General features: G+C 47.8%; 3 protein-coding genes across 4 annotated transcripts in view; 2 read left to right on the top strand and 1 right to left on the bottom strand.

The window, feature by feature from the left end:
* Positions 1-11,084, bottom strand: part of rgs7a (regulator of G protein signaling 7a) — a 41,639-nt gene extending 30,555 nt beyond the window's left edge. The window contains exon 1 of the mRNA XM_076137195.1: positions 10,986-11,084. Coding sequence (XP_075993310.1) covers positions 10,986-11,063 — 78 coding nt within the window. The 5' untranslated portion in view covers positions 11,064-11,084. The remainder of the gene's footprint in view (positions 1-10,985) is intronic.
* A 4,233-nt stretch (positions 11,085-15,317) lies between these two features.
* LOC142988165 (ubiquitin-conjugating enzyme E2 D4-like) lies at positions 15,318-18,311 on the top strand. The gene is made up of 7 exons (XM_076137212.1): positions 15,318-15,494; positions 15,859-15,922; positions 16,070-16,101; positions 16,678-16,755; positions 16,865-16,970; positions 17,809-17,902; positions 18,005-18,311. The coding sequence occupies exons 1-7, from the start codon at positions 15,471-15,473 to the stop codon at positions 18,048-18,050; spliced, it is 444 nt and encodes a 147-aa protein (XP_075993327.1). The 5' UTR covers positions 15,318-15,470; the 3' UTR covers positions 18,051-18,311.
* Positions 18,312-18,483: 172 nt separating this feature from the next.
* bicc1a (BicC family RNA binding protein 1a) overlaps positions 18,484-26,733 on the top strand; it is a 50,622-nt gene continuing 42,372 nt past the window's right edge. Inside the window, exons 1-3 of one of the 2 annotated variants that reach the window (XM_076137194.1) lie at positions 18,484-18,577; positions 18,704-18,848; positions 18,931-19,929. In XM_076137194.1, the coding sequence (XP_075993309.1) occupies positions 19,737-19,929 (193 nt within the window). In that variant the 5' untranslated portion in view covers positions 18,484-18,577; positions 18,704-18,848; positions 18,931-19,736. Of the gene's footprint in view, positions 18,578-18,703; positions 19,930-26,733 lie in introns of both variants that reach the window. The other variant, XM_076137193.1, reaches the window with a different exon arrangement.

Raw genomic sequence — 26,733 nt, 5'->3', positions numbered from 1 at the left:
CGTTAAATGAATCACCCGCCGAGTTCAGACTTAATCACAGCGAGAGAGCGAGCGAGAGAGCGAGAGAGCGAGCGAGCGAGAGAGCGAGCGAGCGAGCGAGAGAGCCCGTCAGCCCCATCTGAAGCACCCGGCGTGGCACTCGGGGAGTCTTTAGAGCCGGGCACCACCTCGTCTCTTCTGTGTTTGCTTTGGGTAAACCGAACGCAGAAGAGTCGAGGAGGAAGACGACGAGTGGTAGCCAAGCAGAGAGGAAGAAGAGGCAGAGGGAGGGAGTCTGGCTGTGGAAACAGAGATGCTTTGGGAATAGGCGAGAAGGGAGGATGCTGGCTATTTTTAGGTCCAGATACCACGAAAGAGGGGGGGGCCTTACTCCTCCTCCTCCTCTTCCTCCTCTCCCCAACCCTTCATCCACCACATTCCTCCTTGGCACGTGCAACAGACACTCAGGATGGCTCGGTGTGCCCTGAATACCAATAAGAGAGAAGCAGCTGGATACTGGCAGGCTGACATTCTTCAGCAGAACAGAGACAAGACAGGGGATGGGTGTCTGACAGGACAAGCACACACACACACACACACACACACACACACACACCACAGACACACTCCAAGCTTCAAAGGACACAGTCAGTGTAGACAATAAAGCGATAAGGGCAGACTGTTTGACGTAAGTGACGCTTGAACTACGGAGCGATGAAGATGATGGATGATATGCAGGAAGGCTTCACACAGTGGAGACGTGAGTGATTGGCGGTCCTCAGGTGGGAATCATTAAGACTAAGATGTTTGTGGCAAATCCCCAAAAATAGAAGAAATTGGGAGGACGTTGAGAATGTGGAGGTTAAATGTGCAGAGTTAGGATTTAGAGAGAATCTGTGCAGCGTGACTTCGTCCTCGCAAACTGAAGCGATTCCTCCATTTTCTACACCTGTGGATGGCAGCAGATTTAACGGTTCATCTTGTCCACTGAATCAGTCGAACCTGCCATCCCTCCCTCTCTCTCTCTCTCTCTCTCTCTCTCTCTCTCTCTCTCTCTCTCTCTCTCTCTCCCTCTGTTTGGTAATACCATCTTCGTCATCTCAGCCTGGCTGACATCACAGGTGAGTGAGGCTCATCTGAAGTCAGATGATAGAGACCTTCCCCTCCCTCCGTATCTCACCGCTTTGTTACGCCGACCTTGCTCAAGCGCTCGGGGGAAATATTTAATCCTTCATCTGGCAGCGGCGGCGAGAACTGAGAGGTGCCAAAGTGAACGTCCAGTAGATCTGTGGCGTTGGTAAACACTGTAAACATCCTCCAGTCACCCACTTTACAAGCAGAGACAGACACACAATCCCATTTGCACTCCAAGCATCGTGTCTTTTGTCCTTTTTGTCTCTAATTCGAGGTGAAAGGTGTCGACTCTGCCGCCGAGAAGCTTAGCCGCTGCACTCCGAGTAGCAGGCAGCGACTTTACATGTGTCTGAAAGCGTAATTACAGATATACACACATTAGCCAAACAAAGAAGGAAGGAACAGACACACACACACACACACACACACACACACACACACACACACACACACACAGGCTGGTGTTCTGTACTGTCACTGTGCTAGTTAGGGAAGTGGTGGGATCGTTGTTTTACTGTTTGAGATAATAGCATTTGACGGACTGCTAGTGTGGTTGTCATGGGAATGTCATCAGCAACCACAGCAGATATTAAAGGGGGGGGGGGGGTTCTAGCCATCACAGGAGTGTAAGTCTCAATTAATATGAGCACATATTTAACTTACTCCGCCTGTAACAATGAGAGTCAATGTTTCCCTTTTCTAAGGAACAATTAGGCACCAAAACGAGCACCGGCGCTATTTTAGCTTCACGCATTTAAGCGCCGCTCGCCATCTCGTATCATCGCACCGTGAGAGTGTGAGGCTGTTAAACTCTATACGGAAAAGCAGCACAAGTTTCTGAGTGTGACTGTTCAGCATGGGGCTCTGTGCTGACATGGTCGTCAGGTTTGACTCCTTGAATGTTACGGCTTCAAGTGAACAACATCCAAATATTACAAATGTGTGGAGCTTCTACTCTCACATCCAGATACCTGAGAGTTAGGAAGGGAAACATTGAGAGAAAGGAGCAGCAGTGGACATTGTGGTGTCAGATGTGGGTCTGGAATGATGTTGTTGTTGCTGTTGTTGTTCTTTTACCTGACTGGAGGCACAAAACCTAAAAACAAAAAAAAGAGCTGCAGCACACGGAGTCAAGATGGCGACCGGAGGGTGGCAGTGAATGTCTGTGCTCACTAAGCTGAACTAAGTGGTGTGAAGAGAAGCTGTGAGCTCTGGGTGGGCTGCAGGTGGAAGCTGCTCTCTGCCTCCTCCTCAGAAGAAGAAGAAGAAGAAGAAGAAGAAGAAGAAGGGTGCGTCTCCATATGTTCTCTAACCTCGTGGAAATCAACCCTTCTCTGCCGTTGTTTGACGTTGTGTTATCTCAGGGGTCCTGGGTTTGTACAATGGCACTCAGTCATGAAAGGATCATCACTGAGGCATGATTGACTCCTGGGTGCTGAGAGCCACGGAGCTGCAGGGGGACGATCTCACTTACAGCTCCGCTCCATTTGGATGGAAACGCCACAACCAATGGCTGTTTGTTTAGAGAGCGCTCCAATAAAGCTGCTCAGCCACGAGCACGCCAACACACTGTATCACGCACACACACACACACACACACACGCTCAGGGGCGGGGACTAAGTATGAGCAGGGCTCTCTCTCTCTGCCTGAGGATGAAAGCCAGGCTGGAGTGGCGTTGGACTCTGACCGGGGCTCAGGAAGACTTCAAAGAGAGGAAGAGGGATGAGAGAGAGAGGGAGGGAAGGAGGGAGGGAGGGAGAGAGAGAGAGAGAGAGAGAGAGGGAGAGGGATGGAGGCTTTGCTGCAGGAGAGCTGGCAGTAGACGGGGTGAGTGCATGTGTGTGTGTGTGTGTGTGTGTGTACTGTATGTGCATCAGTCCAGGAGACACAAAGGGAGAGAGAGAGAGAGAGAGAGAGAGAGAGAGAGAGAGAGAGAGAGAGCAAAAGTTAGTGGTGAGTATAACAAAACTGAACAAAAGAGGGCACGAGAGTGGGAGGCAAAGGGGCAGAGGGAGATATGTTCACGTCTAGACGAGAGAGAGACAGAGAGAGAGGAGAGAGAGAGAGAGACAGACAGAGAGAGAGAGAGAGAGAGAGAGAGAGAGAGAGACAGAGAGAGAGAGAGAGACAGAGAGAGAGAGAGAGACAGAGAGAGAGAGAGAGAGAGAGAGAGAGAGAGACAGAGAGAGAGAGAGAGAGAGAGAGAGAGAGAGAGAGAGATGCTGCAGAAAGGAAAACATTGTTGCTTCAAACTACACACACACACACACACACACACACTGCAGTGAAGGAGGCTGAAGCAGGAAGCTCTGCAGAGAAGATAACAGCACTTCTAATTTCTGTTTACTCTCGACGTGCAAACGTGACAAACTGTAGCCGCGGCGATGATCTGAAACCTGAGATATGCAGCGGCTACTCTGGACGATGACATCGCTCCATTAATCTCCTTGTGTTTTGACGCGGCGCTCGTGCTGCACGTCGTCTCAACGCGCCAAAGTTTGACACGAGCACATATCTTCCACCAAACGCCAAACCTGATGCATATTCATCCAAAGTGACTCATCTGAGGTTTCATTCCTACGCTGTGACATATATGCATCATGGTGAAGGGCGAGGAAGGGACGCCGGGCAGTTTGAGAGGCAGAAGCCCACGGATGGCGTGTTTCTGATCTAGGCACCAGCCAGCGGGAGTTCATTCAATGTAGGCGACAGATTGATAATCAGGGAGACGGGGAGATGCAGGGTGTGTGTGTGTGTGTGTGTGTGTGTGTGTGTGTGTGTCTTCCTCCCTGTTCCTCTCCCTGTTTCTCCCTCCTCTCCTTGCAGTTAGGACTTCAAACAGCAGATAACAGCAGCAGAGGTCTCACTCTGTGCGCTGGAAGGAGCTTCCTCTAATCCCCCATTAATGACTTCAGTCGGCATTAAACGTCTAGACGGAGGAAGAAGGCCCAAGTTTATCTGAAGGCCTGGGCTGATGGAACACACAGGCAGGCAGGCAGACAGACAGGCAGGCAGCATGAAAGGCTCCAGCAGCAGGTAGACATGTTTTATTCTTCTCTACGTTTCTCTTACATCACCGCTCAGGTCCAGTATCAGTGTTGAGCTCTGGTGTTGCTCGCGTAGGCGCAGTTGTGTTTGGCCCTGCGGCCCGTGTGTCCAACGTTTGATTTCACCAAACTCAAAGGAGGGAAATCGCTTTCAATCCTCCAGACTCTCATCCCGGAACAGAACGCCCAAATAGGTCCAGAGGTTGAAGACCTGTTGAGTTGAACTGTGTATAACTTCATCTATATCTGGGGTGTCTGAGGTTTAAGCAGCTGATCATCATCATCATCCTGAAGACAGAGCAGCCATGTTCTCTTTACAGTCACGCATCATCCTCACATATTTTTGAATGATCCTTAATTGTGTTGCATTTGTGCGACACTACAAAGCTGGAGCCTAATCAACGCTTAAACACACTGGAGCGTGCCGATTTGACCCATCTGTTACATGTGGTGACTAATGAAGACAGGCAGGCAGACAGGCAGGCAGACAGGCAGACAGACAGACAGTACGCTGTTGTTCCACCGTGTGCCTCTGACAGCAGCGACTCCTCTGCTCTTCTGTTTCCACTCAGACTGGAACCTTCTCTCCTCTGTTTATTCTTGTCCCTTGCAGTAAACACCAAAACTCTGGAGACAACTGCCACTATCAACAAACTGCATAAACTATACAAACCCTTGAATAGTTTCTTTTATAAATAGCCTGCCGTCTCTTTAAGGATGCATGGTAACAACGCACAGCCTGGTGTGTAGCTGAGCTCCGCCTCCAGTCTGATTAGCCTCCACAACACCACTATCCATGTCCTCTGTAACGCTGGTGCCAATTTGTCTAACTGCTGCTTTGGCATTGACGTCAGCGAATGCAAAGAAAATGGATTATTTTGAAAAGCTCATAGACATAAATGCCAATTTTCCCTCCTATAGTCGCTGCCAAACGCCCACACTCTCCGTAAACACCCCGACATGCATGTTTTCATACATAGGAGCAGGAACGGGCCCACTGGCAGGGCCGACACACAAAGAGCCCCACTTCACACACAAAGATTTCTCTCTGATCTGGCAATTATTGATCATCCCGTCGCACTCCCCTCTCTCTCTCCCTCTCGCTGATCTTCTGATTGCAGACCGAGGGAGACGGGCGGCACAAGAACCCTTCAATCTGGCTCTCAGCTGAGAAAAGCTGAAAATGTATTCAGTCCCCCCCCACCCCCCCTCAATACCCCTGTATGACTCATGAACAATGCAGGACGGCAGGGGGAAAGTGTATTGATAACAAGCTTGGCTGATATTGGGCGGGTTTATCAGATGCAGATGAGGCTGAGCCTGAGCGGTGCTTTCCACCGGAGAAGATCCCCATTGAATTATCCGTCGTCAGGGTAGTGGGTCTGTGTCACACAAACAAAGGCTGGCTGTGGTTGAGCTTGATAGGACGATACTGTATCACTGCTGTGCCGCAGAGGAGAGAGGGAAAGACTTGTTCCTGCAAAATGATCTCCAGTACACAACCACTTCATCAATTGACAAATCAATAGCACGCACTAATACCTTTGCCCTGTTTGTTATTTCTGTTGGTTCATTACCTCATTACTGAGTCACACTGAGGGGAAACGCTTCAAATCGCACAGTGCATCATCAACACCCTTGGTGAGTGTGAAGGACACAGATACCCCCCGGCTGAAAACTTGCAGAGAGAGACAAACATCATTATAGGAGGAAAATAGTCAACAGAGCGAGATGGAGAGAGCTGCTTCCTGCTTCTTCTTAGAGGATGATAATAATAGTAATAAAGCTGAGGCGGGGGGGCCTTCGGTGTACCGTCACCAAGGTCGGACCGACCCACGCAAAAATTTGTCTCCTTCTCTAGCAATAATATCTTTTTTGAGTAATCCCACACGTCACTGTGGCTCAGCCGTGGTCGTCACCATGCACACAAACAACTCTGCTGATGATTACAGCGCTTCATTGTGTTTGTTTGTTGTAAGGGAGTGTGTTTCTTTAAACCATGATTCAGATGTGAAATCACACCTCCGGATAAATGTGCCTGTTTTCTCCCATTCAGACCCGTTTGTTACTTTTCAAAGAACAAACAGAAATATCACACACTGCCCCCCCCCCCTTATGCATACATTAATCATATATATAATTAAATCAAGGATCAGAATCCAACCCATTTAAAGCAACACAGCTGAAAACAAGTATGTATTTGGTAAAACAAACACTGGCTAATTTACTTTTACCACTGTCCATGAAGGCACCACCACTATATCAATCTGTGCGTTCCAGTTTCCCATGCTTCTTAGTGAACTCTCCAGAGGTGCGTGGAAATTACACGCAACTGAATCCATTAAAACCACATTGTTACGGCGCGTTACCATCAGTTTGTGTCCGTAAAACAACAGACAGCACATTTGTAGCCGACCACGGCGAGACACAGACCCTCGCCACTTCCTCTTTCATCCTTTCCTGCATCGTTGTCATCTAGCTGCTTGATGCCGGCTTTCACCAGGGACCAATTACTTCAAAAGATGCAACAACACTGACAAATATGTAAGCACCACAATGTAAAACTGTTCCTCCTCCGATACGGACGGTAGATAAAGACGGCGGGGTGACGGAGCGATACAAGGCAGGGCGGAGAAAAGGAATGAACAGGAGAACAAGGAAACCATAAACACACGCCGGAGGATGAAAGGCTTAAGGCAGAGACGGAGGCCAAAGTGGCTGCTGGGAGAACAATGACAGGAGAACCCTCAGCAGCTTGCATGTAAATAAGAGTCAGATACTACAGGACAGAGTTAGATCAGACTCCAATACGGGACAAATAGCCATCTCTACTTCTTCTACTATGGCGTCTTAACAGCATATATATTTTAATGTTATTCAGTCAAGTGACACTTCTGGTGACACTTGAAGAATTAGCTAACATTGTGGATCCTCCAGCTGAGTATGAGGAAGGAGCCGCCGTGCTGCTTCTGTTCAACGCCGCAAGTTCAGCAGGAAAGGCGGCGAATGAAAGTAAATGCGGAGGAATCTTGCGTCTTCTCTTGTGCAACACATCCTGCAACTCTCTGTGGAGCGCCGCCGAGGGAAGGAAAACAAATCTGAGCCGTTTCAACGCCGAGGCAGCCGACAAATCTGTCAGAATACATCAAGATAGGTGAGTTTACCATGAGAGGATATTAAAGGGGACAGGTTATCAGTGTGTCTTACTCTACAGACTCCTATAGGAGGCAGAACACTAAAGATACACAAACACACCCAGTGAGCCAAACACAAGCTTTACTTCCTCCACACGTAACACATCTGAATGGATCCACCTACACACCTGTTCAGACCGCTTTAGACTTCCCAGACCCCCCCCCCCACGCACGTCGCCAGCTTTAGAGATGACTTGTTTCCACTCAGTGTGCACGGTTGTTCACCTGAGAAGTGGATGGTTGTGGTTTCTTGCCCATCAAAGCGCCGCATAAGTTTGTTTTATTGTCTGATGTAATGTAGCACGACAAGACCACCAGGTGAAGACGTAGAACACATCAGCATCACACACACACACACACACACACACACTCTATAGCCCATAAATATTCACAGAGACCCGACACACACACACACACACACAGAGTGCCGGCTGGTGGCAGAGGATGTTCCCACCTCGACTCACGCCGAGCGGCTATGAACTTCACCAGAGCTGTTTTAGGGACGGCATAAAAAATTCAGTGCTCTCTCTTTGCAATATTCGGCCTACATAGAGCGCACACACACACACACACGCACACGCACACAAGCACACACGCACACGCACACACACACACGTGCATGCATGCATACATCACAGCATTATTCATGGTGCACACGTGAGCAGCCATGAAGAACACACACGCACACGCACACTCACACACACACACACACACACTCTGAGCCTCGGACTGTATGGTTAATGTATGAGCAGTGAGTTTCACATGTGTGTGTACAGTGATTATAGACCCGCAGACAGACAGACGGACGGTCACATTACACTCTGATGACGTATTTGTGGCGTTTGCTGATAAAGGAGAGGAATCTGGGCCTGAACTGTGACTGAGGATGATGTCATCATGAGAGCCAGCAGTGTGTGTTGGCGTGTAGCTGTTTAAACGCAGTACGTTCTTTGGTTAAGCCTCCATCTTGGCGTGTTCTAAGCGTGTGGACCGGTGGAAGGTGCTTGTGCCTGCGTGCCCTGGAGAGGAAACACATTTCTGCACACACACACACACACACACACACACGTCTCCCAGGCGGGGGCGCGTCAACACTTCAGCCCACCCATCCATTTTCATTAGAGGTTAATGACAGGAGTGGGGCGGTGGATGGATGAGGGCGCGGAGAGCGGGAAAGATGGAGTGAAAGGATGTAGAGTCGTGCTCCCAGTGGAAAGCCACCATCAAACCGCCCGCCACTGTCAGAGCTGATGATCTTCCTGAGCTCCAACCACAGAATCCCTCACCGCCACCCACACATCAGCTGTTAAACACACGTCTGAAACATCTTACACGCCGCGGTTTGAGCAAAAACTACTTAGAATTCCCCTTCACAGCGCATAAGTGCATCTCTTCCACTCCAGAATTAAGCTCAGCCCAATCAATGAGGATCTGTCTCCCCATCTGCAGTGACCTGTTAATACCCGCAGCGTCTATATGTGTGCAGACAGGCTGCTTCTAATTACTGCTGCCATTAAATACGCTGCAGAAACCACAATAACACACACATTTACACCCTCGCCCCAAACGCTGGCGCGCACGGCTCCCTCCGCTTTGTATCTAGGTCAGTCGGTCCACAGGGCCGAGCCGAGCCGGGGCCACGCCTGGTCAAGTGGCGAAGGAAGGAAAGAAAATAAGACTCACAGCCGCGCAGGGATTTCATCTGAGCCCAAACATCTGAGCCCAAACCTCTGAGACCAAACACCTCCACACGGCTGAAATCATTGATATTTGCTAGCTTTAGCACGCTAGCTGCCGTACGTCGCCCTCGCCCCGATCGACAAAAAGAAACATTCAGATCAAACGCAGCGGAAAGGAAGGGAGGTCACGTGTTATTGAATCCAGAGAGCAGGAGTCGATACTGAGGCTCCGTCCTGCAGGAGGCCTTCCCTTTATTACACTCTCACTCAGAATACGGTGTTAAATTAACGGCACAGATTCCTCCGACGTCTCCGCGCAAAGAATAACAAAAGCAGTCACATTGGCTCACATCCTTCAGCTTTATTATTCGCCCTACTTCCATTCTATCCACTGCAGCTAATCTATTCTATGACCCTGTTTTGGAAATTGCCAGAAAAATGGCAAACACTCCTTTCTGCTGCGAGCGCAGAGGCACTTCTAGCAAATCTCCTCCCAAACTGTCAGCGATAACGCCTAGAACGGTGTGTGTGTCTCTGTGTGTGTGTGTGTCTCTGTGTGTGTGTGTGTCTCTGTGTGTGTGTGTGCTACAAGACGCTGTCAATCTATGATATCATGCTAAGCGTCTCCGGGTCCTGGGGAGCAGCAGCGGTCACAGATGGGATGAGATCGTCCGCTGAGGGGCGAAGGAAACCAAACAAAGAAACCTGCCCAACCTGCGTCTGAGAGTGAGGGGGGAACGTTACGCCGCCCATCAGGCCGCCTTACCTGTCAGTACAAACAGGATCTGCTGCTCTGGTGTGAGGCGGTGGAGGATTATTGAATTTACAAGAAGCTCAAACTAGAATCCAGCTGCACTTAGCTATAGAATAATGATGCGTGGGATAAGAGAGCGAGGCTCAGTGTGTGGAGGGACAATGTGAACACCTGGGCGAGGACAGAGAGAGAGTACACACACCACACACACACCAGACACACACACACACACCAGACACACACCACGCACACCACACACACACCACGCACACCACACACACACCATACACGCACCAGACACACACCAGACACACACTGTGCACACACCACACACACCACACACACACACCAGACACACACCACGCACACCACACACACACCACGCACACCACACACACACCATACACGCACCAGACACACACCAGACACACACTATGCACACACCACACACACCACACACACACACACCAGACACACACCACACACACCACACACACCACACACCACACACACCACACACACTATACACACACTACGCACACACCACACACCGCACACACACACCGCACACACACACCGTACCCACAGCATAAAGGCCCATGTGTCCACACACACATCTGTATTCCTCTCAGCAGGTGCTTTAATCCCGATCTAAACCTGCAGCTGTAACTCAAACCCTCACAGTAAATAAACTCCGGCTTCCCTGCAGATTATTATGATGACATTAATCTGTTGTGTGTCTGTGGCCGTACGGGATGTCTCAGCGGCGGCGGCGGCCCATTTCATTCCCCTCCCCTTCTCTAATTCCCTAATGTAGTAACAGATTTAATACAGAAGAAAGAGTTTAATGAACAATATTTAAAAGCCCGGTCTCCATTAACGTTTCATCCTCATCCTCCGCCATGTTTGGAATAAAAGACAGCGGCGGAAAAGTAGACAATGCGTGCATGCATGTCACCGTGTGTGTATGTGTGTGTGTGTGTGTGTGTGTGTGTGTGTATGTTTCTGCATTGCCTGTCATGCGTGCTGTGAGAGAATGATTGCATGTTCTCAGGCTGAAGTAGCTTTACAAGCCTGAATCAACCACAGCAAAACATGTCGTTCACTTCACCATCAAACAAATTGTAGGCAAGGGACACGCACACACACACACACCCGCACACACACACACAAGACTAAAAATAGCCCCATCCTTACCTTTCTGTACACTATCATGTTGGGGGACTCGTCTGCCACCCCGTTGGTCCCCTGCCCTCCACTGTTGGTCTGTGCCATGGTCGAGTCTGCAGATCTGCCACAGCAAATGTCAGGTGCACCTGAAGTGGACAGAGTGGACAGAGTGGACAGAGTGGACATGTGAGTCCAGCAGAGGGACAATGTCTCGCCCTCACCTTTACCCTGAGGACTGTTTACTATTTACTGAACTTGTGACCTCACACTTTACATTTCAACAGATTTGACATTTGCACATCAAACGCTGCTGCAGCCACGCGTGTTTACATCTGACAAGGTCTTAACAAGGACACCGTTTAAGAGGCGAACACGCGAGAGGAGGCGGCGGATTCCACCTTAAACGAGGTGAGAAGTCCCATCTGATGAAAGCAATGACAGTGACCGTGCAGGAGAAACTATCACCGCCTCCTCAGATGGATGCGTGTGTTTCGGAAAATCGATAGCTGAAACGGCGATGGGTGTCGGTGTTGTGCTTAAAGAAAGAAAGAGAGAAAGAAATGGATGCAGCGACGGTGTTGACGTCCGATACGGCAGCCAGAACACAGCGGCTGCAGCCCGCGATCGCGTTCACAACGTCGGCTAGGATGAATGCAGTAAAGCCCTCCAGCCCTCCAGGAGCCGGGCTGGTTTGAGCCGCATCCTTACTGGCAAAGGAGCCGCAGCCGAGCAGCGCAGGGACGGCGGAGGTGCAGCTGCTGTCTTCTGCACGGTCTCCGTCTTCCATCCTTCTTTACTCTGCAACACTCAGCCTGTGAACCTGCTCCTGCTCTCAACGTGAGGCCGACACAGGCACAGCCGCCTCGGCACCGTGGATGTGTGTGTGTGCGTGCGTGTGTGTGTGGAGGAGAGGGGAGGGAGGGGGGGGGGGGGGGGGGGGGGGGGGGGCCGCCGTAGAAAGCAAAACGCCCGCGATCGCGTCTCTCTGGTGCCCGTAAATGCAAAGACAAACACGGCAACATCGGCCAGCGGAGGAGAAGGAGCCGGAGGAGGAGGAGGAGGAGGAAGAGGAGCAGCAGCAGCAGGAGGAGGAGGAGGAGGAGGAGGAAGGCTTACCTGATAAAACGCGCAGCCCGCTGTAGGACTCCTGATTCCACGCAGGGATGAAGTCTATTCCTCCACGTCCACTGTGTCAACTGGCACACATAGGAATGCGAGGATAATTCATTGGAAACGAGAGGAGACAGACATTCGGTGGACACTTGGTTGGTACAGCGCTCTCTCTCTCTCTCTCTCTCTCTCTCTCTCCCTCTCTCTCTCTCTCTCTCTCTCTCTCCCTCTCTCTCTCTCCCTCTCTCTCTCTCTCTCTCCCTCTCCCTCTCTCTCTCAGTGAACGCGCATCGATCTACGTCCAATCGCGTGTGAGGAATGAATTACAACCCGTTTTGGGGACGTGGAGCTATTTGACCAACCAACCCCTGTCGCGACGCCGCGCAGCTTCAGAACCTGACTGCTACATGCGTGTGCACCGTTACATACATGTTGATAGTGTGTACACCTCCAAATGTATTCACACACGTACACACCTTCACCTTCTCTGCTTTATTCTCCATAACAAATCTCGACCCCGCTCTTTGTTGCCTCCACACACACACACACACACACACACACACACACACACACTGGCACATCCCTCATGTGTGTTTCAGAGAAGAATTCTTACATTAACAGATGAGAAGAAAGATGTAAACATTCTCATTATCTATCCATTATAATAAAGAATCAACACTGAGCTGAATGCAGATATTCCCCATTCAGTCATCAAGGGTCCCAGGATGGAGCCTCTATGTGTGAAACATGTTGGGTGACTTGAGTGACAGGCCTGCAGGACGTTCTGCTGCGATCAGATGACAAATGGACTCCACTGCGATAATATTTTAACGTTTTCTATCTTACTTAAAGATGAATCATGCATTGTTCTGCAGTTTCGGCTGCTCTAATGCGCCGTGTTACCCTGAGGCACACCTGGACAATCTAATACCGTCCATATAACAGCTATCTGATACCTGCTGCTCTTTTTGAAGCCAGCAGTGTTCCGTCTTTGTTTAAGCCTCTCGGACAGATTTAGGTTCTGTGCCCACGCAGGAAGTTAAATCTGTGTGTTGGACTTGACTGAGCCGCGCTTGTTTAGCTGGTTTCTGCTGCAGAGATGCCCTTGAGTGAGGCGTATCTAAGGCACAGCTGCTCCAGACGCATCGCTCACTGGCCAGCAGATTAGCCTGTGGTTACACCTGCCAGCTTCCAGGTGTAGATGTGTGTGAGTGTGTGAGCGCGGAGGTGTGTATTCCTGTAAGAACGGCCACACTGATTGATAAGACGATAGGAAAGCCGGCACATTTTAGGACAAACTACTCTCAAAGTCTCCTGGGTCATTAATGGACGAGGTGCTCTGACTCTGACATTCAATATGACACCAAACTGTGGGCAGAGTGACTCACGGTGAATAAAACAAAGAGCAGCTGATTAAAACCTCAGCATCTCTCCTCCCTTCATGATGTCCCGTCCTCTGCTCTCCATTTGGGCTTGTTTTGTTTTAACCACGGATGCAAATGGATTTCAGTTTGAAGCAGAATCTAAATCAGACGGTGATAATGGATTACCAAAGTGCAGAATACAAACACACACACACACACACACACGCACAGCAGATATTGCTTGTTTGTTTGTTAGAAATTTGTTTTTTCTTCTTGCTCTCAAGCTGGGTCATGGTTGAGCTGTGTCTAATTAGCTGTCTTCATTAAAACACCCAGTAATGGAGCTTCTTTTGAGAGCTGGCACAGAGGAAAAATCAAGATGGAAGCTAAAAACTGGCAATCTGGCAGATCTGTGACGGCTCCTTACTTTGTCTTTACCTCAGTGATACAACCCTCACAGTCCAGAACTTTAATCATAATAACACAGCATAATTCATATTAACTTGTACATGTGGTGGTGAGAAAGAGTTGCAGTCTTGTGTGTGTGTGTGTGTGTGTGTGTGTGTGTGTGTGTGTACATGTAAGAGCGTTCTGAGTGAATGTGGGTCAGTCTGGCTGCCAATCTGTCCTCACAGAATGTTGTGAATTAGCTGTGTTGCCATGATAAAATGCATCAAGCGTCGCTGCTGCAGACCCAAATAAAGAAATAGAAAATGTGTAATGGGCGGCTATGAGGCATGAAGCAGGCCAGGCGTGAAAGAGAGCAGATGTGGTCTCTTCTATCTGCCTTTTGTGCTCCCCCCTCTTGTTACTATGGCAGGGAAATGGACAGGGACATTCAGCTCGTCCATTCAGGTTCCATCATCACTGTAAGATCCTTTCAATGACCGTAGCTCACCAAGCAAAATGGACACAGATTTAATTAAAGCCACGCAGGACTGTGGCACATATATCACTACTTTACATTATTCTTCTTGTTCCTTACACTGAATGCCAGGCTGTCATCTGTTTTTGTTTTCCTAAAGCAACATGTTATTCTTTAAGTAATCCTCTTTCCCCCTGGGCCTTTCTGCACACTGCCTCGGTCACAGAAGGAGAATATTAATAGTTTTCTCAGTGATTAACAGCCCTGGCCTTTTAATAAAGAGAAGCCAGATTATTCAATATTTCTCTGTATTGCCTCAGTCCCGGCTCACTGCTGCTACATTATGCAGTCCTGACAATCGGTCCTGAAAGAGCAAAGGAACCAAGAGGCACGTAACAGGTGAGACAGAATGTCACTACAGCCTGTCAGGCACGTACATGCTTCTGTATGAGGTGAGGTCACTGTGATGGTTAGAGAGAATCAGAGAGGAGCTTCTTCTATCTACAAAGCTCCTTCTCAGTTAAAGACAAAGCTCACACTCTTCACACTTAACCTGAAATGTTTCTGTGGTCATGTGTATTACAAATGTGTCATGTGTGACTGCAGGCAGGTATTCATTTACAATTACTGGACAAAATATTTCTAATCTCATTGCAATTGGCACTGCATGACTGCTAAATGTCACACAATAATAAAAACAACAACAATAAAACGCTACGGATTTTAAATGGATTTACATTGGGTTTATATTGGATTTATATATGTATCGTACACAATCAGTCACGGTTTTTGTCAGACAAAATTGATGATAATAATAAAAAATAATTTCAGTTGTTGTGGCCTTTTTGTTTTCTTTATTGTGTTATAATATTGTTTATTGTCACGTACATTAATTCTTATAATAATTCTAATAACAACGGGGTCCTGTGGCTTTAAAACGATCCGCGAATTTACGTGAACTGGCCCTTTAAATATTTCCACGACTACAACCACAACCAAACACTCCAACTCCCACAATGCATCTGTACCAGGGAACAAAAAGCGGAAACAAAAGAACTCGCCAATTCCTCAAAACAAAATAACACCGAGGCAGTTAGAAAGTGAGCCTAGTTAGCACTGACAGCCCTCCGTCTGACTCCGCAGCTGCTCCCCAACGCTCCCGAACACGCCGCCATGTCTTTGAAAAGGATACAGAAGGTAAATACGGGACGTTTTGGGTGTTAATCATCAGTGTTTAGGGGAAGGTTGGACCTTTTATAGGAAGCGACGCGAGCCAGGCACCAGTTTGTCTTTGCTAACCAAATGTTTTCACCCATCTGGAGCTATTTGACTTATTAACTTAGGAAGGATCGACTCCCAGCACAGATATGACTCATGAATTACTTATTTATGTAGAGTGTTATTGTTACGCTAAATCTATTGTAACTTGCCATTGCTATTCTAGCGATTGCGTCATGTTCGTAGGCTAACATGACCGTGTGTGTGTGTCTGTGTGTGTGTCTCTCTCTCTCTGTCTCTGTCTCTGTCTCTCTCTCTCTCTCTCTGTGTTTGTTTGGAGCAGGAGTTGAGTGATTTGCAGAAGGATCCTCCAGCTCAGTGCTCAGCTGGACCTGTGAACGATGACAGTAAGCATGACGGGAGCTCATATCAGACTCTACTGACAGGAAACGTGGAAGTGCTGCTAACGTGTCGCCTGCTGCATGTCAATGTGTGTAAATGTCTGAATGGAAAGGGAAGAATGTTGAACTGACCGTCTCTCTTTCTCTTTGTAGTGTTCTTCTGGCAGGCCACCATCATGGGACCGGTGAGCTCTTTCTAGATGTTTTCAGCATCTTTTTTGGAGGACAATGGTGTTGCTATGTTGACTTTCAGCCTGTGTGTGCGTGTGTGTGTGTGTAAATAGTACACACCAGCACACTCTGTCCCCATGTGGACATGCTCACTGAGACAAAGGGACATACTCTAATGTGGTAATGATGCATTTATCTCATCTTTACTACTAAGAAAACAAACAGAGCAAGGTCTCAGTGTGTTTGGACAGGGAGAGATTCCATAGATTCCATTACAATACATTCCAGCACACACACACACACACACACTTCTTTCATGTGTGTGTAAACAGGGATAAGATATCTAAACAACTCTAATAATGAATATTTCAACATTTTCTGTCTTTTCAAACCGATACAAAAAGCATAAATCAAACAAAAACACATTCAAAGTCATAATCATCCCTATCGTCCACACATCTCTCCTTTTATTCACAAGGTTTATAGAACAATGAGTCCATTCCTCTTCTTCCTCTACAGCTGTAATGATGTATTTCTGAACTCTTCCTCCTGTCAGGATGTTTGATTGATGCTCTTATCTTCTCTTTCAGACTGACAGCCCGTATCAAGGAGGCGTCTTCTTCCTCGCCATCCATTTTCCCACTGACTATCCCTTTAAACCACCAAAGGTCAGATGGTTCACACAGTGTGATCAGTCAGGAGGATCAAAGCTCCTCGTATCATCTGACGCTCTCTCTCTCTCTCTTTCTCTTTCTCTCTCTCTCTCTCTCTCCATAGGTGGCCTTTACAACCAAAATCTATCACCCCAACATAAACAGCAATGGAAGCATCTGCCTGGATATCTTAAAGTCCCAGTGGTCTCCTGCTCTAACTGTGTCCAAAGGTAACCAGCGTCCGTGTGTCTGTACGGAACATCAGGATGTGGATGGTCAGCTTTAAGGGAATCGTACAGAAATACATCTCTGCTTAGTTTAGCTTTTGTTTCTGTGGTTATGACAGCAAATGTGATTTTTTATTTTTCACAGTTTTGTTTGTTTGTTTGCAGGATTTTGAAACTTGTCAGCTCATTTGGCTTCTGGAGCAAATCTGAATCCCTGAGTACAGCCTAGATAGACACGTTTCTGCTTCAATCAGGAGGAACTGACTGAACTTAGAGTGGGGAGACTGTCAGACCTGGACAGAGGAGAGAGGGAGGGAGAGAGAGAGAGAGAGAGGAAGAGAGAGAGGCAGGAGCAGTGAAGCAGATTGCAGCGGCTGTAGTTCCAGCGTGGGCTGTCGAAACATTCCGCTCTCTTCCAAGCGAATGACTTCCAGCCGTCAGCGGTACAGGAAACAGGATTTTTCAGAGCTGACAGGCCAAAATCCAGTATAAGAACCAACCAGTGTAGCTGCTGACACGTGGCTCTGTGGGAGCAGCGGAGGTGCAGGTTTAATGATCGGGGGGCAAACAAGTGGAAGTGTTTTAATACCTGACTTCACTCTGTAGAAGCCAATACATAAGATAATGTGATCAGTCCAATATCCCACTGTTTGGGCTGGGACAAGCGTTTAAATTAATAATGCTGATCAGTCAGCAGCCTGTAAAACACAAATGAACTTGTGAAAATCCGTTTCCGTGGTTATCTGTGTCATTTTTCACATCACTAATGTTTGTAATTGAGTTGTAAAGTGTGTTATGTATTAAATAAATGTATTCCTGTTGTTTTGTCTCCTCCCCACAGTTTTATTGTCCATATGCTCCTTGCTGTGTGACCCAAACCCAGACGACCCTCTGGTCCCAGACATCGCACACATCTACAAATCAGACAAGCAGAAGTGAGTGGGAAAGCAAAGAAGAAGAAGAAGAGGGAGTTTGGATTCAGTAAATAGACCGGTTGCTCTTTAAAGATCTCATTCTGTCTTTTTCTTCCTGTGCAGGTACAACAAGCTGGCCAGAGAATGGACTCAGAGTTTCGCCATGTGAACACCTGTGAATCTCCTCAGCAGCTGGGCGGACAAACGCCTCAATCTCTCCAAATACTGCAGTACTGTTGCAACTCCTCATCCGCACTGGTTGTAGTCAAGATGTTCCTTTATGCTTTAAGCACTTTGTTAACTTGGACTTGACTTCATTGTTTTGACTGTTTTATTTACTCTTATTATTTTATTATTCCTATTGATGCAATGGCCTGATTTGCTGTAAGAGATTTCTATTGTATAATATAGTATAATACTATACTGAATTTATTTTTTGCTATTTTGCATTAAAAAGTTAAGCAAAAAGTAACTTTGTGTGTGTTTGTGTGTGTCTCTCATACGTGACGCTGTCTGTGATACAGGGTTGACATGAAGTGTTGTTGTTCACATGGCCACTAGATGGTGCTCTTTCCCTTTTTTACCTCCCAGACCTTTTATATAAGAACTTGTTTTGTTCTGGACTTCATAGCGCTCATGTTTGTTTTCTTCCAGGCTCATAGATTCACTCTGTGCTCTCTTAGCATTCACATGAAAGTAAGAAGAGATGTTTCCTCCTGAGATATTGTCCCACATCATCATCATCATCATCATGGTTGGTTGTTTATGAACAGAGTTTTAAACACGTTATGTAAAGACTTTCATACTGTTTGACCTCTGCAGTGTAAAGGTGATGTGGCTCCACCCGCCAGGCTCGGTCCCGGTCCCAGTCCCCGTCTGGCAGAGCTCGTACTGGGACCTCGGTTGAATACTTTCACAGCCCTAATGAGCTGGCAGATGAGTATCCTGCCTGTCATGAAGTGAATCTGTAAGTAAGCGTTCCTCCCAGACGCCACACACGACCTCTGACCTCTCATGTTCAACTTGTGCTCTTCCTCCTGTTCCATAAGGACCGGATGGATCCACACACAGCAGAGACCAGAGACAGAGTGTGTAGGAAGTTCTCCATCAGAGCCTCTGCATCGTCACTCTCTGAGCTTCTCCACTTCCTGTACATTTGTTTTGCTTTCCCTTTCCTGCATTGCTTCCCTCTGCACTCATACAGGATGTGAATTGTTTCCGCTATGAACCAATAAGTTGGTTACATGGTGTGATATGATAAACTAAACAGAAGAAGAAGAAGAAGAGGAGACATTTGTATTTCATCTTTTTCCTTTTGCAGCCTTTGATAGTCTCCTGCTTTACTAGCTACTATAATATAAATGTTTCATAAAGTATATTTTTGAATTATATATATATGTTCCTTTAAATATGAAGTTCAAATAACAAATGAAATGAAGGATTTCTCTCTTACTTCTTCTTCTTTGGAGGTAGATGCTACAGAAAAAACACTGTGGGAGGAGTCACGCTTTTTTTGTAGATGACACGTGAAACTTTCCTGAAGAGTGGGGCTGGGAAGTGTGTCTGTAAGAGTGTGTGTGTGTGGTGTGTGTGTGTGTGAGTGTGTGTGAGAGTGTGCTCCTCAGCTCCTCCGTTAACTCCACAGAACCTCCAGCCCAGCGGATCAGTCCCGCCTATTTTTAGACGTTTGCTTAATGGGGGAAAAGAGCCAGAGGAGCTTGAGTGCAGCGCAGAGGCGATGAGCCCGAACAACACGGCGGAGTAACGGAATAAAGCCTCAGCAACTCTTCCAAGCTCGCTAAACTTTGAGCTCTGAACACGCAGTGGGCGCCGGAGAGGCTTTGAACGCAGCGCCATGGCTGCACAGTGCGACGCCCTGAGCGGATACTTGCAGCAGTCGGACCAGGGCTCGAACAGTGAACGCAGCACGGACTCCCCTCTGCCGGGCTCCGAGGAGGACCTGAGCGGACCGCATCCGCTGCCCGACCCGGAGTGGACGGAGGAGAGGTTCCGAGTGGACCGCAAGAAGCTGGAGGTCATGTTATTAGGTAAAGAGAAGGGAACGGAGGTGGAAGACTTTATAAGGGAAGCTTCTAAACTAAACAGTCAACTTTCTCCTTTGTGTTTTCATACTTTGTCCACTCTCATCTCCTGAAAAGCTGCGGCTCCTCCTCCTTTGTTCATCTCTAAGGCTTTATTACACTTTTAAGGCTTTAAAATGGTCCAACTCTGCTTCAGACGTCTGCGCCGGGAGCGTGACGCGGACGTGATCAGTGTTAATTAGGTCAATTGAGACAAACCAATTAGCGGCGAGTGCTCACTGCCAATTAGCGGTAGAAGATGACAGAGTGGCGTGTGTGTGTGTGTGTGTGTGTGTGTGTGTGTGTGTGTGTGTGTGTGTGTGTGTGTGTGTGTGTGTGTGTGTGTAATTACATGCCCGGCTGCCCAAACTGCAGGGAATTGTAACCAAAAATGAAAAATTGAGCAACTGACCTAGATTTGTATTCGAGTTATTTATTTCTCCGTGAGTCAAAGTTAAGGACAGTAAAGTGAAAGTGTGTATCTGTAGCTTTGTCCTGCCTTTATCGTCAGAGTGCTACTGTAAATGCTGCGTTCAGGGCCTGGTATCTAATCTGATGTGCTGGTGACAGTGAGCAGTTAAACTAAACAAAGTAAGGACAGACTCATGTAGAGCTTCCAGGCAGAGGTGCAGCTCTATGTGGTGATGTCATTTACGGTCCATTTCAATCACTGGATCCATTTTATTAGGCCTGGATTCTTTATGAACTGCAGAAGAAGACAGCAAGCCAGATACGTGTTAGGAGAGCTGATCAGGTTTATTCACAGAAACCCCCAGAATGCTGTTTCAAAACATCTACATGAGTGTAAAGATGAGCGCTACACTTAATTCATCAGTAATGTTTACGTTGTGGTAGGATTTCTTGGTGTTCCAGCTTCCCAGCAGCTGCTTTTACAGCAACACACACACGTAGTTCCCCCTGAGAACGTCCTGCTCGCTGCTCGGCTCCCTGCATTCCTCAAAGCTCCATGTCATCCCAAACTCTTCCAGGAAAACAAGTTTAACCAGAGACTGGCCCTAAAACCAAGTTCCCCGGACATACCGCGCCACGTCACTCAGTCTGTGTGTGTGTGAGTGTGTGTGAGTGAGTGTGTGTGTGTCCACGCTCACTACTTTGTATATGTTCATAATCTACCCAGTTTACTCGGGAGTTTGGTTTCGTCTGCTCGTTAGTTTGGTCTCACATCTCTGCCAGACTGCTGCTTCATGACATCATGGCCGACATCGCTCTCATGTTGACGTTTCAGCCTGGGTGTAGAGAAGAAACGGCTGCTGGGCTCCACGGTCCTGGTACTGGTCCTGGTCCTGGTCCTGGTCCTGGTCTAGGTTTTTAAGTTCAGACCCAATCTCGACCCTGAAACCGGCCCAAACATTGACCTCTGACCTGTGAGCGTCTTACAGGATGTCTGCTTGCATCATGTGTGGCTTGGCTATCACCTCACACACATTCCTCACATGTTACAGGCATCTGTTCATTTTCACACACTTTTCTGAGCGTTGTTGTTTATCCCAGCTCACCACATCTGATAGGAGTGTGTGTGTGTGTGTATATGTGTATACATTCAGATCTACATGGACGGTTCCCTCTCTGTCTCGTCCAGTTGGCCCGGTAGTGCTGCGGTGGCTGGCTGTGTTGTGATTGGATGAGACAGAGATCTTGATGTGGTCCGTCTCCTTCTGAAGGCCAGGACGCTAATGGAATCATTTCATGGGAACTCCAGTATATTTTCGCTGTGTGTGTTATTGTGTGTGACTCTATCTCTGGTTTCTCCTCCCTGGAAAGTTGTGTGTGTGTTAGTGTGTGTGTGTGTGTGTTTGTGTGTTTGTGTGTTTGACCTCATCTGATTCATGGGGTTGATCCTTGTCTTCAGAGTCTTCAGATCAGTTCTCAGTGTAAACATTGTGATGGTTTAGTGCAGGTGACTTTGTGTGTGTGTGTGGTCTTTGGTTGCCAGGTTACACACTGTTGGTGTAGCGTAGCTGGAGTTTGACCCGTTACTTTAGAGGATAAAAGAATGCATGAATAAGAGAGTGTGTGTGTGTGTGTGTGTGTGTGTGTGTGTGTGTGGTGCTGCTGTGAGTCTGCTCTCTCTTCCTCCCTCTCGCTGCACACAATGTGATCAATGAGCGATTCTGTTCATCGTTAGGTAGTTTGAGTTCTGTTGTTGAGTCTTCCATAGCAAAGTCTTCAATCATGACATGTATTGATGGAGAAAAGGGTTTGTTATGATGGATGACATCATCTTCCTGTAGAGTAAATCAGAGCTTCTTGAAGTCGGTGTGTGTGTGTGTGTGTGTGTGTGTGTGTGTGTGTGTGTGTGTGTGTGTGTGTGTGTGTGTGTGTGTGTGTGTGTGTGTGTGTGTGTGTGTGTGTGTGTGTGTGTGTGTGTGTGTGTGTGTGAGAGGGTCAGAGAGTGTGATGGTGTGTGTGAGGGTCAGAGTGGAACATCAGCAGAGACATGAAGTCAGAGCGAGTCAAAGATGACCCAGAAGCACTCTGTGATCATTCTGCCTCCTCATGGCGGCGCCGTCCCCACCTCAGAGTGAACTTCCTCTGGTCTGGACGAACCCTACTTCACTCCCTGTTACCAGAGTGGAAATGACTTCCTGTTTAGCATTTACACATTCACTGTGAGGCTCTGGCTCAGGTGGCTTCCAAGACCCGGAGTGTGAAGTGACAACAACATCTCCCCCTGACAGCCGGCCGGGTTTACTGGTGCGGCACTGGCACCTCGGGATAGAACCTCTCCTTCTAACGACCTGGAGACGCTGGCACGGCCATGGAAGCCAGAGAGAGAGAGAGAGAGAGAGAGAGAGAGAGAGAGAGAGAGAGAGAGAGAGAGAGAGAGAGAGAGAGAGAGAGAGAGAGAGAGAGAGAGAGAGAGAGAGAGAGAGAGACAGAGACAGAGAGAGAGAGAGAGAGAGAGAGAGAGAGAGAGAGAGAGAGACTGAGACTGAGACTTCTGTTCCTTTGTTACCTTCATTTAGAAGCTTAAAGCCCCGGGTCAGTGTGGGAACGCTGTAACATTTAACTAACCCTCTGTGTGTGTGTGTGTGTGCGTGCGTGCTGAGTAACTGCGACAACAGCCTACAATTAGTCTTAAGTGAATCATTTTCTTGGTTGAACTCATTTGTTTTCATGCTCTGTAACCACAGCCTCTTATTGGGCCGTAGCCTCGTCCGCCTGTGAGGGGGGGGGGGGGGGGAGTGGCGGTTGCATATGGCGAGGAGCAAGGACGCGCTCGGAGCGTTTTCAGCCTTTTCTGTGAGATATTACAGGTTTTAACTTTAAATATCCTTAGAAAGTGCAAGTTGTTCTTACACACACACACACACACACACACACACTGACCTGTAGGCTGTGTGTTGGGCACATTGTGATGTTTTTCCTGAGGCCTTCTTCTTCCTGTGAGGAGGAGAATGGTTCCTCTGGTGAAGCGGCGGTCGTCGTGTCTCCGCCCGTATTGTCCGCTCCTTCACGGCCGGCATGAATGGAATATGTGTGCGCCGAGTCGCTCTTCTGCTTTCTCCTCTTCCTCCTGGGTGCTGAGTAAGAACCTCAGACAGGAAGTGAGTGTCCTTAGGGGAATGTGCTGCAGGCTTCTCTCCTCTCGCTCTCCTTCTCCCCCTCTATCGCTCCCTCCTGAGCACTCACACACTGCTCTGTTGTTCCAGCTTCCAGCAGATCCACTCTGGGTTAGTCGGAGTTTCTCCGCTCTTCATCCTTACACTCAAACCCGATCCCCACTCCGGGGCCTCGGGGCCGAACGTGAGCTCAGACAGAAGTCTTTATTAAAGTTCAGATTGTTTTAGGTGTTGGTCATCGGGCCAAGCCGAGCGTAGATTCATGTCCATCACAGACGGCGTCTCTACACTCAGGCACTGTGTGTTTTGGCTTTCACTTCCTGCTTTTCTTCTTCTTCTTCTAATACATCCACAGCCTCATTACACTTGACCTGTTGTTACATCGCTACAGGAAGCAACCTGCCAAAATAAGAGTTCAGACAGAGAAGGCAGCGCAAAGACAAACCAAATGCAGTTAAGAGAGAGGGAAGTCTTCCTCTTTCCCTCTTCATCCTTCATAAGAGTGACTGAGACCAACAAGTACAGATTATTATTACTATTACTATTACTTTTATTATATATATATATTAATATTAGTATTACTAGTTGTAGTAGTAGTAGTAGTATTATTAGTAGTGTTGTTGTTGTTGTTGTTTGTAACACAGAGAAATACTGAGTGAATAATACATGAATAAATATAAATAAAATAATATAATGCAATAAAAACTAAAGTAATTGTAAATATGCAGTGAATGATTTGTCTGCAGAGCTAATTTAACAATCAGGGCCTCAATATTTAGTAAAGTGCTGCTGACCTAAATATCCTCAGACAGCAGCAGCAGCTTTACCTTCCTCTCTCTCTCTGAGTGTCAGGATGTAAACGCTGAGGAAGTGGAAGGACTCAGGACATGAGGGCGTCGGGTTCTGGCCTTAGTGGGTTCGTGCAGCAGATGCCCGTTTCTCCCTCTCTCCCTCTCTCAAACATGCTGATACAATTAAACAATTCTATTCAACTTTGCTTACGCGTTGGATTCCTTCATCTTGGGCATGATGAGGCGTTCAGGAGCTGTAATATAATTGAGCGCCAGTCAGTGGAAAAACCTGTAATTCATTACTGGAGAAAATAAAAGCGGGAGTCTGGTTTCAGCAGAGGGGCTGAAGCTGCAGCGCTCTGACCCGTCTCTACGCCTCTGGAACTGTAAATGGGCTGAAATGAATCCCTGTTTTTCTTCGTCCCTCAAAGCTCTTTTTACTTCAGCCCTTTTCAAAGTGCAGATTTACATTCTGTCTGGTTTGCGGTTGCTATTTTAGAAATGTTTTTTGGGGGGGGCACCCCCTACTTATCCAGCACGCGTGCGCACTGGCCCCACACACACACACGCACACGCAGACACACACACACCGCTCCCCCCATGAGCTCTCTGTGTTTATCTTTGGAGAACCTGGGCTCTTGGTTTGTTGTTCTCTCTCCTCATTCAACATCTTGGCCCGTCTGCCTTTTCTCCACTCAGCCTGATTGGAGAAAAAGCATTTTTCTGTGTTTAAAGTAGCGTTTGGATTCAGTCCTGGTAATTGTTGCACTTTTCTCCACTTGATGATGGAGAGGCTGTGTGGGAGGAACACTAAAGGGAACCTGACTTTGTTTAGTTCAGACTGAGGGCATTTCAAAGATACCATAACTAAACAATGTGAACTTCCTGTGAGCAGTTCTGCATGACGGCAGCTGATTGGTCGTACGGGCGGACATTACTGAAGTGCAGTCAGTCAGGAGATCCCATATCCCTCTCCAGTACACAGGCTCCTGATGTATGCAGGTTAAACACACACTACACAGCGGTTGAGCTCTGTGCTGCTGCTGAATGAGGGACGTCACTGATTTCCCAACAGAGTAATGCAACGTTTACACGCTAACCGCCGCCGCCTTCTCTGTCAGGCCTGACTCCCTGCGCTCCGTGGGGGGGATCACTCACCAGATACCAGGCACCAGGAATTTGCAGCCCGTTCCGTAATCGCTTGGCAGCATTCGTAGGAGGGAGAAGACGAAGACGAAGAAGACGATGATAACCAAAACATGTACAGCAATGTTGCTTAATAATCGCACGACTAAGATACAGAGTATAAATATGAGTCATGTGAGGGAGTGAAGTTTGTGGTATTTATAGACGGAGTGAAGTGGTTTGGACCTCAGAATGAAGCGTTTGCTTTTATTGCTTTATTGTTTCTATCCCGTCTGGCCCTCGTGACCTCGTGACCTCAGGGTTGGAGAGTCTCGCTCCTCTGACGAGACCTTGATCTATCTTTGTCCGTCTGAAAGCATCTGCCACCGAGTTTGTTGATTTGATTGCGCGGTCGCTCGGCGAACCCGGCAGGAGGAGGGAGGAGGGAGGAGGGAGGATGGAGGAGGGAGTAGGGAGGATGGAGGAGGGAGGAGGGAGTAAGGATGAGTCCTCTGGGTACAGATAGGGACGGAGATACGGTGACAGCTGTGGGAGTTTGGCTGATAACAAAGCCACAACATGAAGGTGTCAATCAAGAACCTAACGATTGATTGAATTCCTGCGTTAAGTCTTAAAGCAGAGCCACTGAAGCCAACAAAACACAAGGAGCAAATAAATTCATGAACAAGTCTTCTCAGCAGACAGAAATGGAACAGATCTGCAGTTGGAACAGAAGGAAGAGGCTGAGGTGAAACGCTTGGATACTTTTATTGACTTGTTGATATAAAATATCACGCGAACGCTGGACTTGTGTTCTTCCCCGACTCGTCTCCTGGTGATGAGGTATCGCTGTTGTCTTGGAGAATTGACTGAAGTGTTTATGGAGCCAGAGCAGCTGACAGGAGAATTTCTGTCTGCTTTCATTCAGAGCACAAACTTCTTATTACTGCCAGCTACTTGTCAGCTGTAAGGTGATACACATGTGCAAACATCTGGGAAGTGAAGGTGTTGAGGCTGCACAGATGAAAACAGGCCGGTCACCCAGCCACACACTCACACACTCTGTCGTTCAGCCACAGACTCACACACTCACACACTCTGTCGCTCACTCACAGACTCACTGATGTTCACACACACACACACACACACACACACATGCAGTCAACCTGCTGACAGCTCTACATCCATAACATGTTTACATCATTATTTAACACAATCATACTCCCCATCTGTCATCAGAGTACTGATCAAGCACTCATATGGATGAATTG

Source organism: Genypterus blacodes, unplaced genomic scaffold (genome assembly GCF_046128005.1).
Source record: "Genypterus blacodes isolate CSIRO-AG114 ecotype Tasmania unplaced genomic scaffold, CSIRO-AGI_Gbla_v1 ptg000299l_1, whole genome shotgun sequence".
Lineage (NCBI taxonomy): Eukaryota > Metazoa > Chordata > Actinopteri > Ophidiiformes > Ophidiidae > Genypterus > Genypterus blacodes.
The sequence above is the reverse complement of the archived record's forward strand: the minus strand, read 5'-3'. Positions and strand labels throughout refer to the sequence as shown.

What these genes read in the sequence shown, in the direction of transcription:
- LOC142988165 (XM_076137212.1), top strand. Translation starts at nt 15,471, where the DNA reads ATGTCTTTGAAAAGGATACAGAAG. An exon ending in AGGCCACCATCATGGGACCG is followed by an intron (nt 16,102 to 16,677) that starts GTGAGCTCTTTC and finishes CTTCTCTTTCAG; the next exon opens with ACTGACAGCCCGTATCAAGG. An exon ending in TACAAATCAGACAAGCAGAA is followed by an intron (nt 17,903 to 18,004) that starts GTGAGTGGGAAA and finishes CTTCCTGTGCAG; the next exon opens with GTACAACAAGCTGGCCAGAG.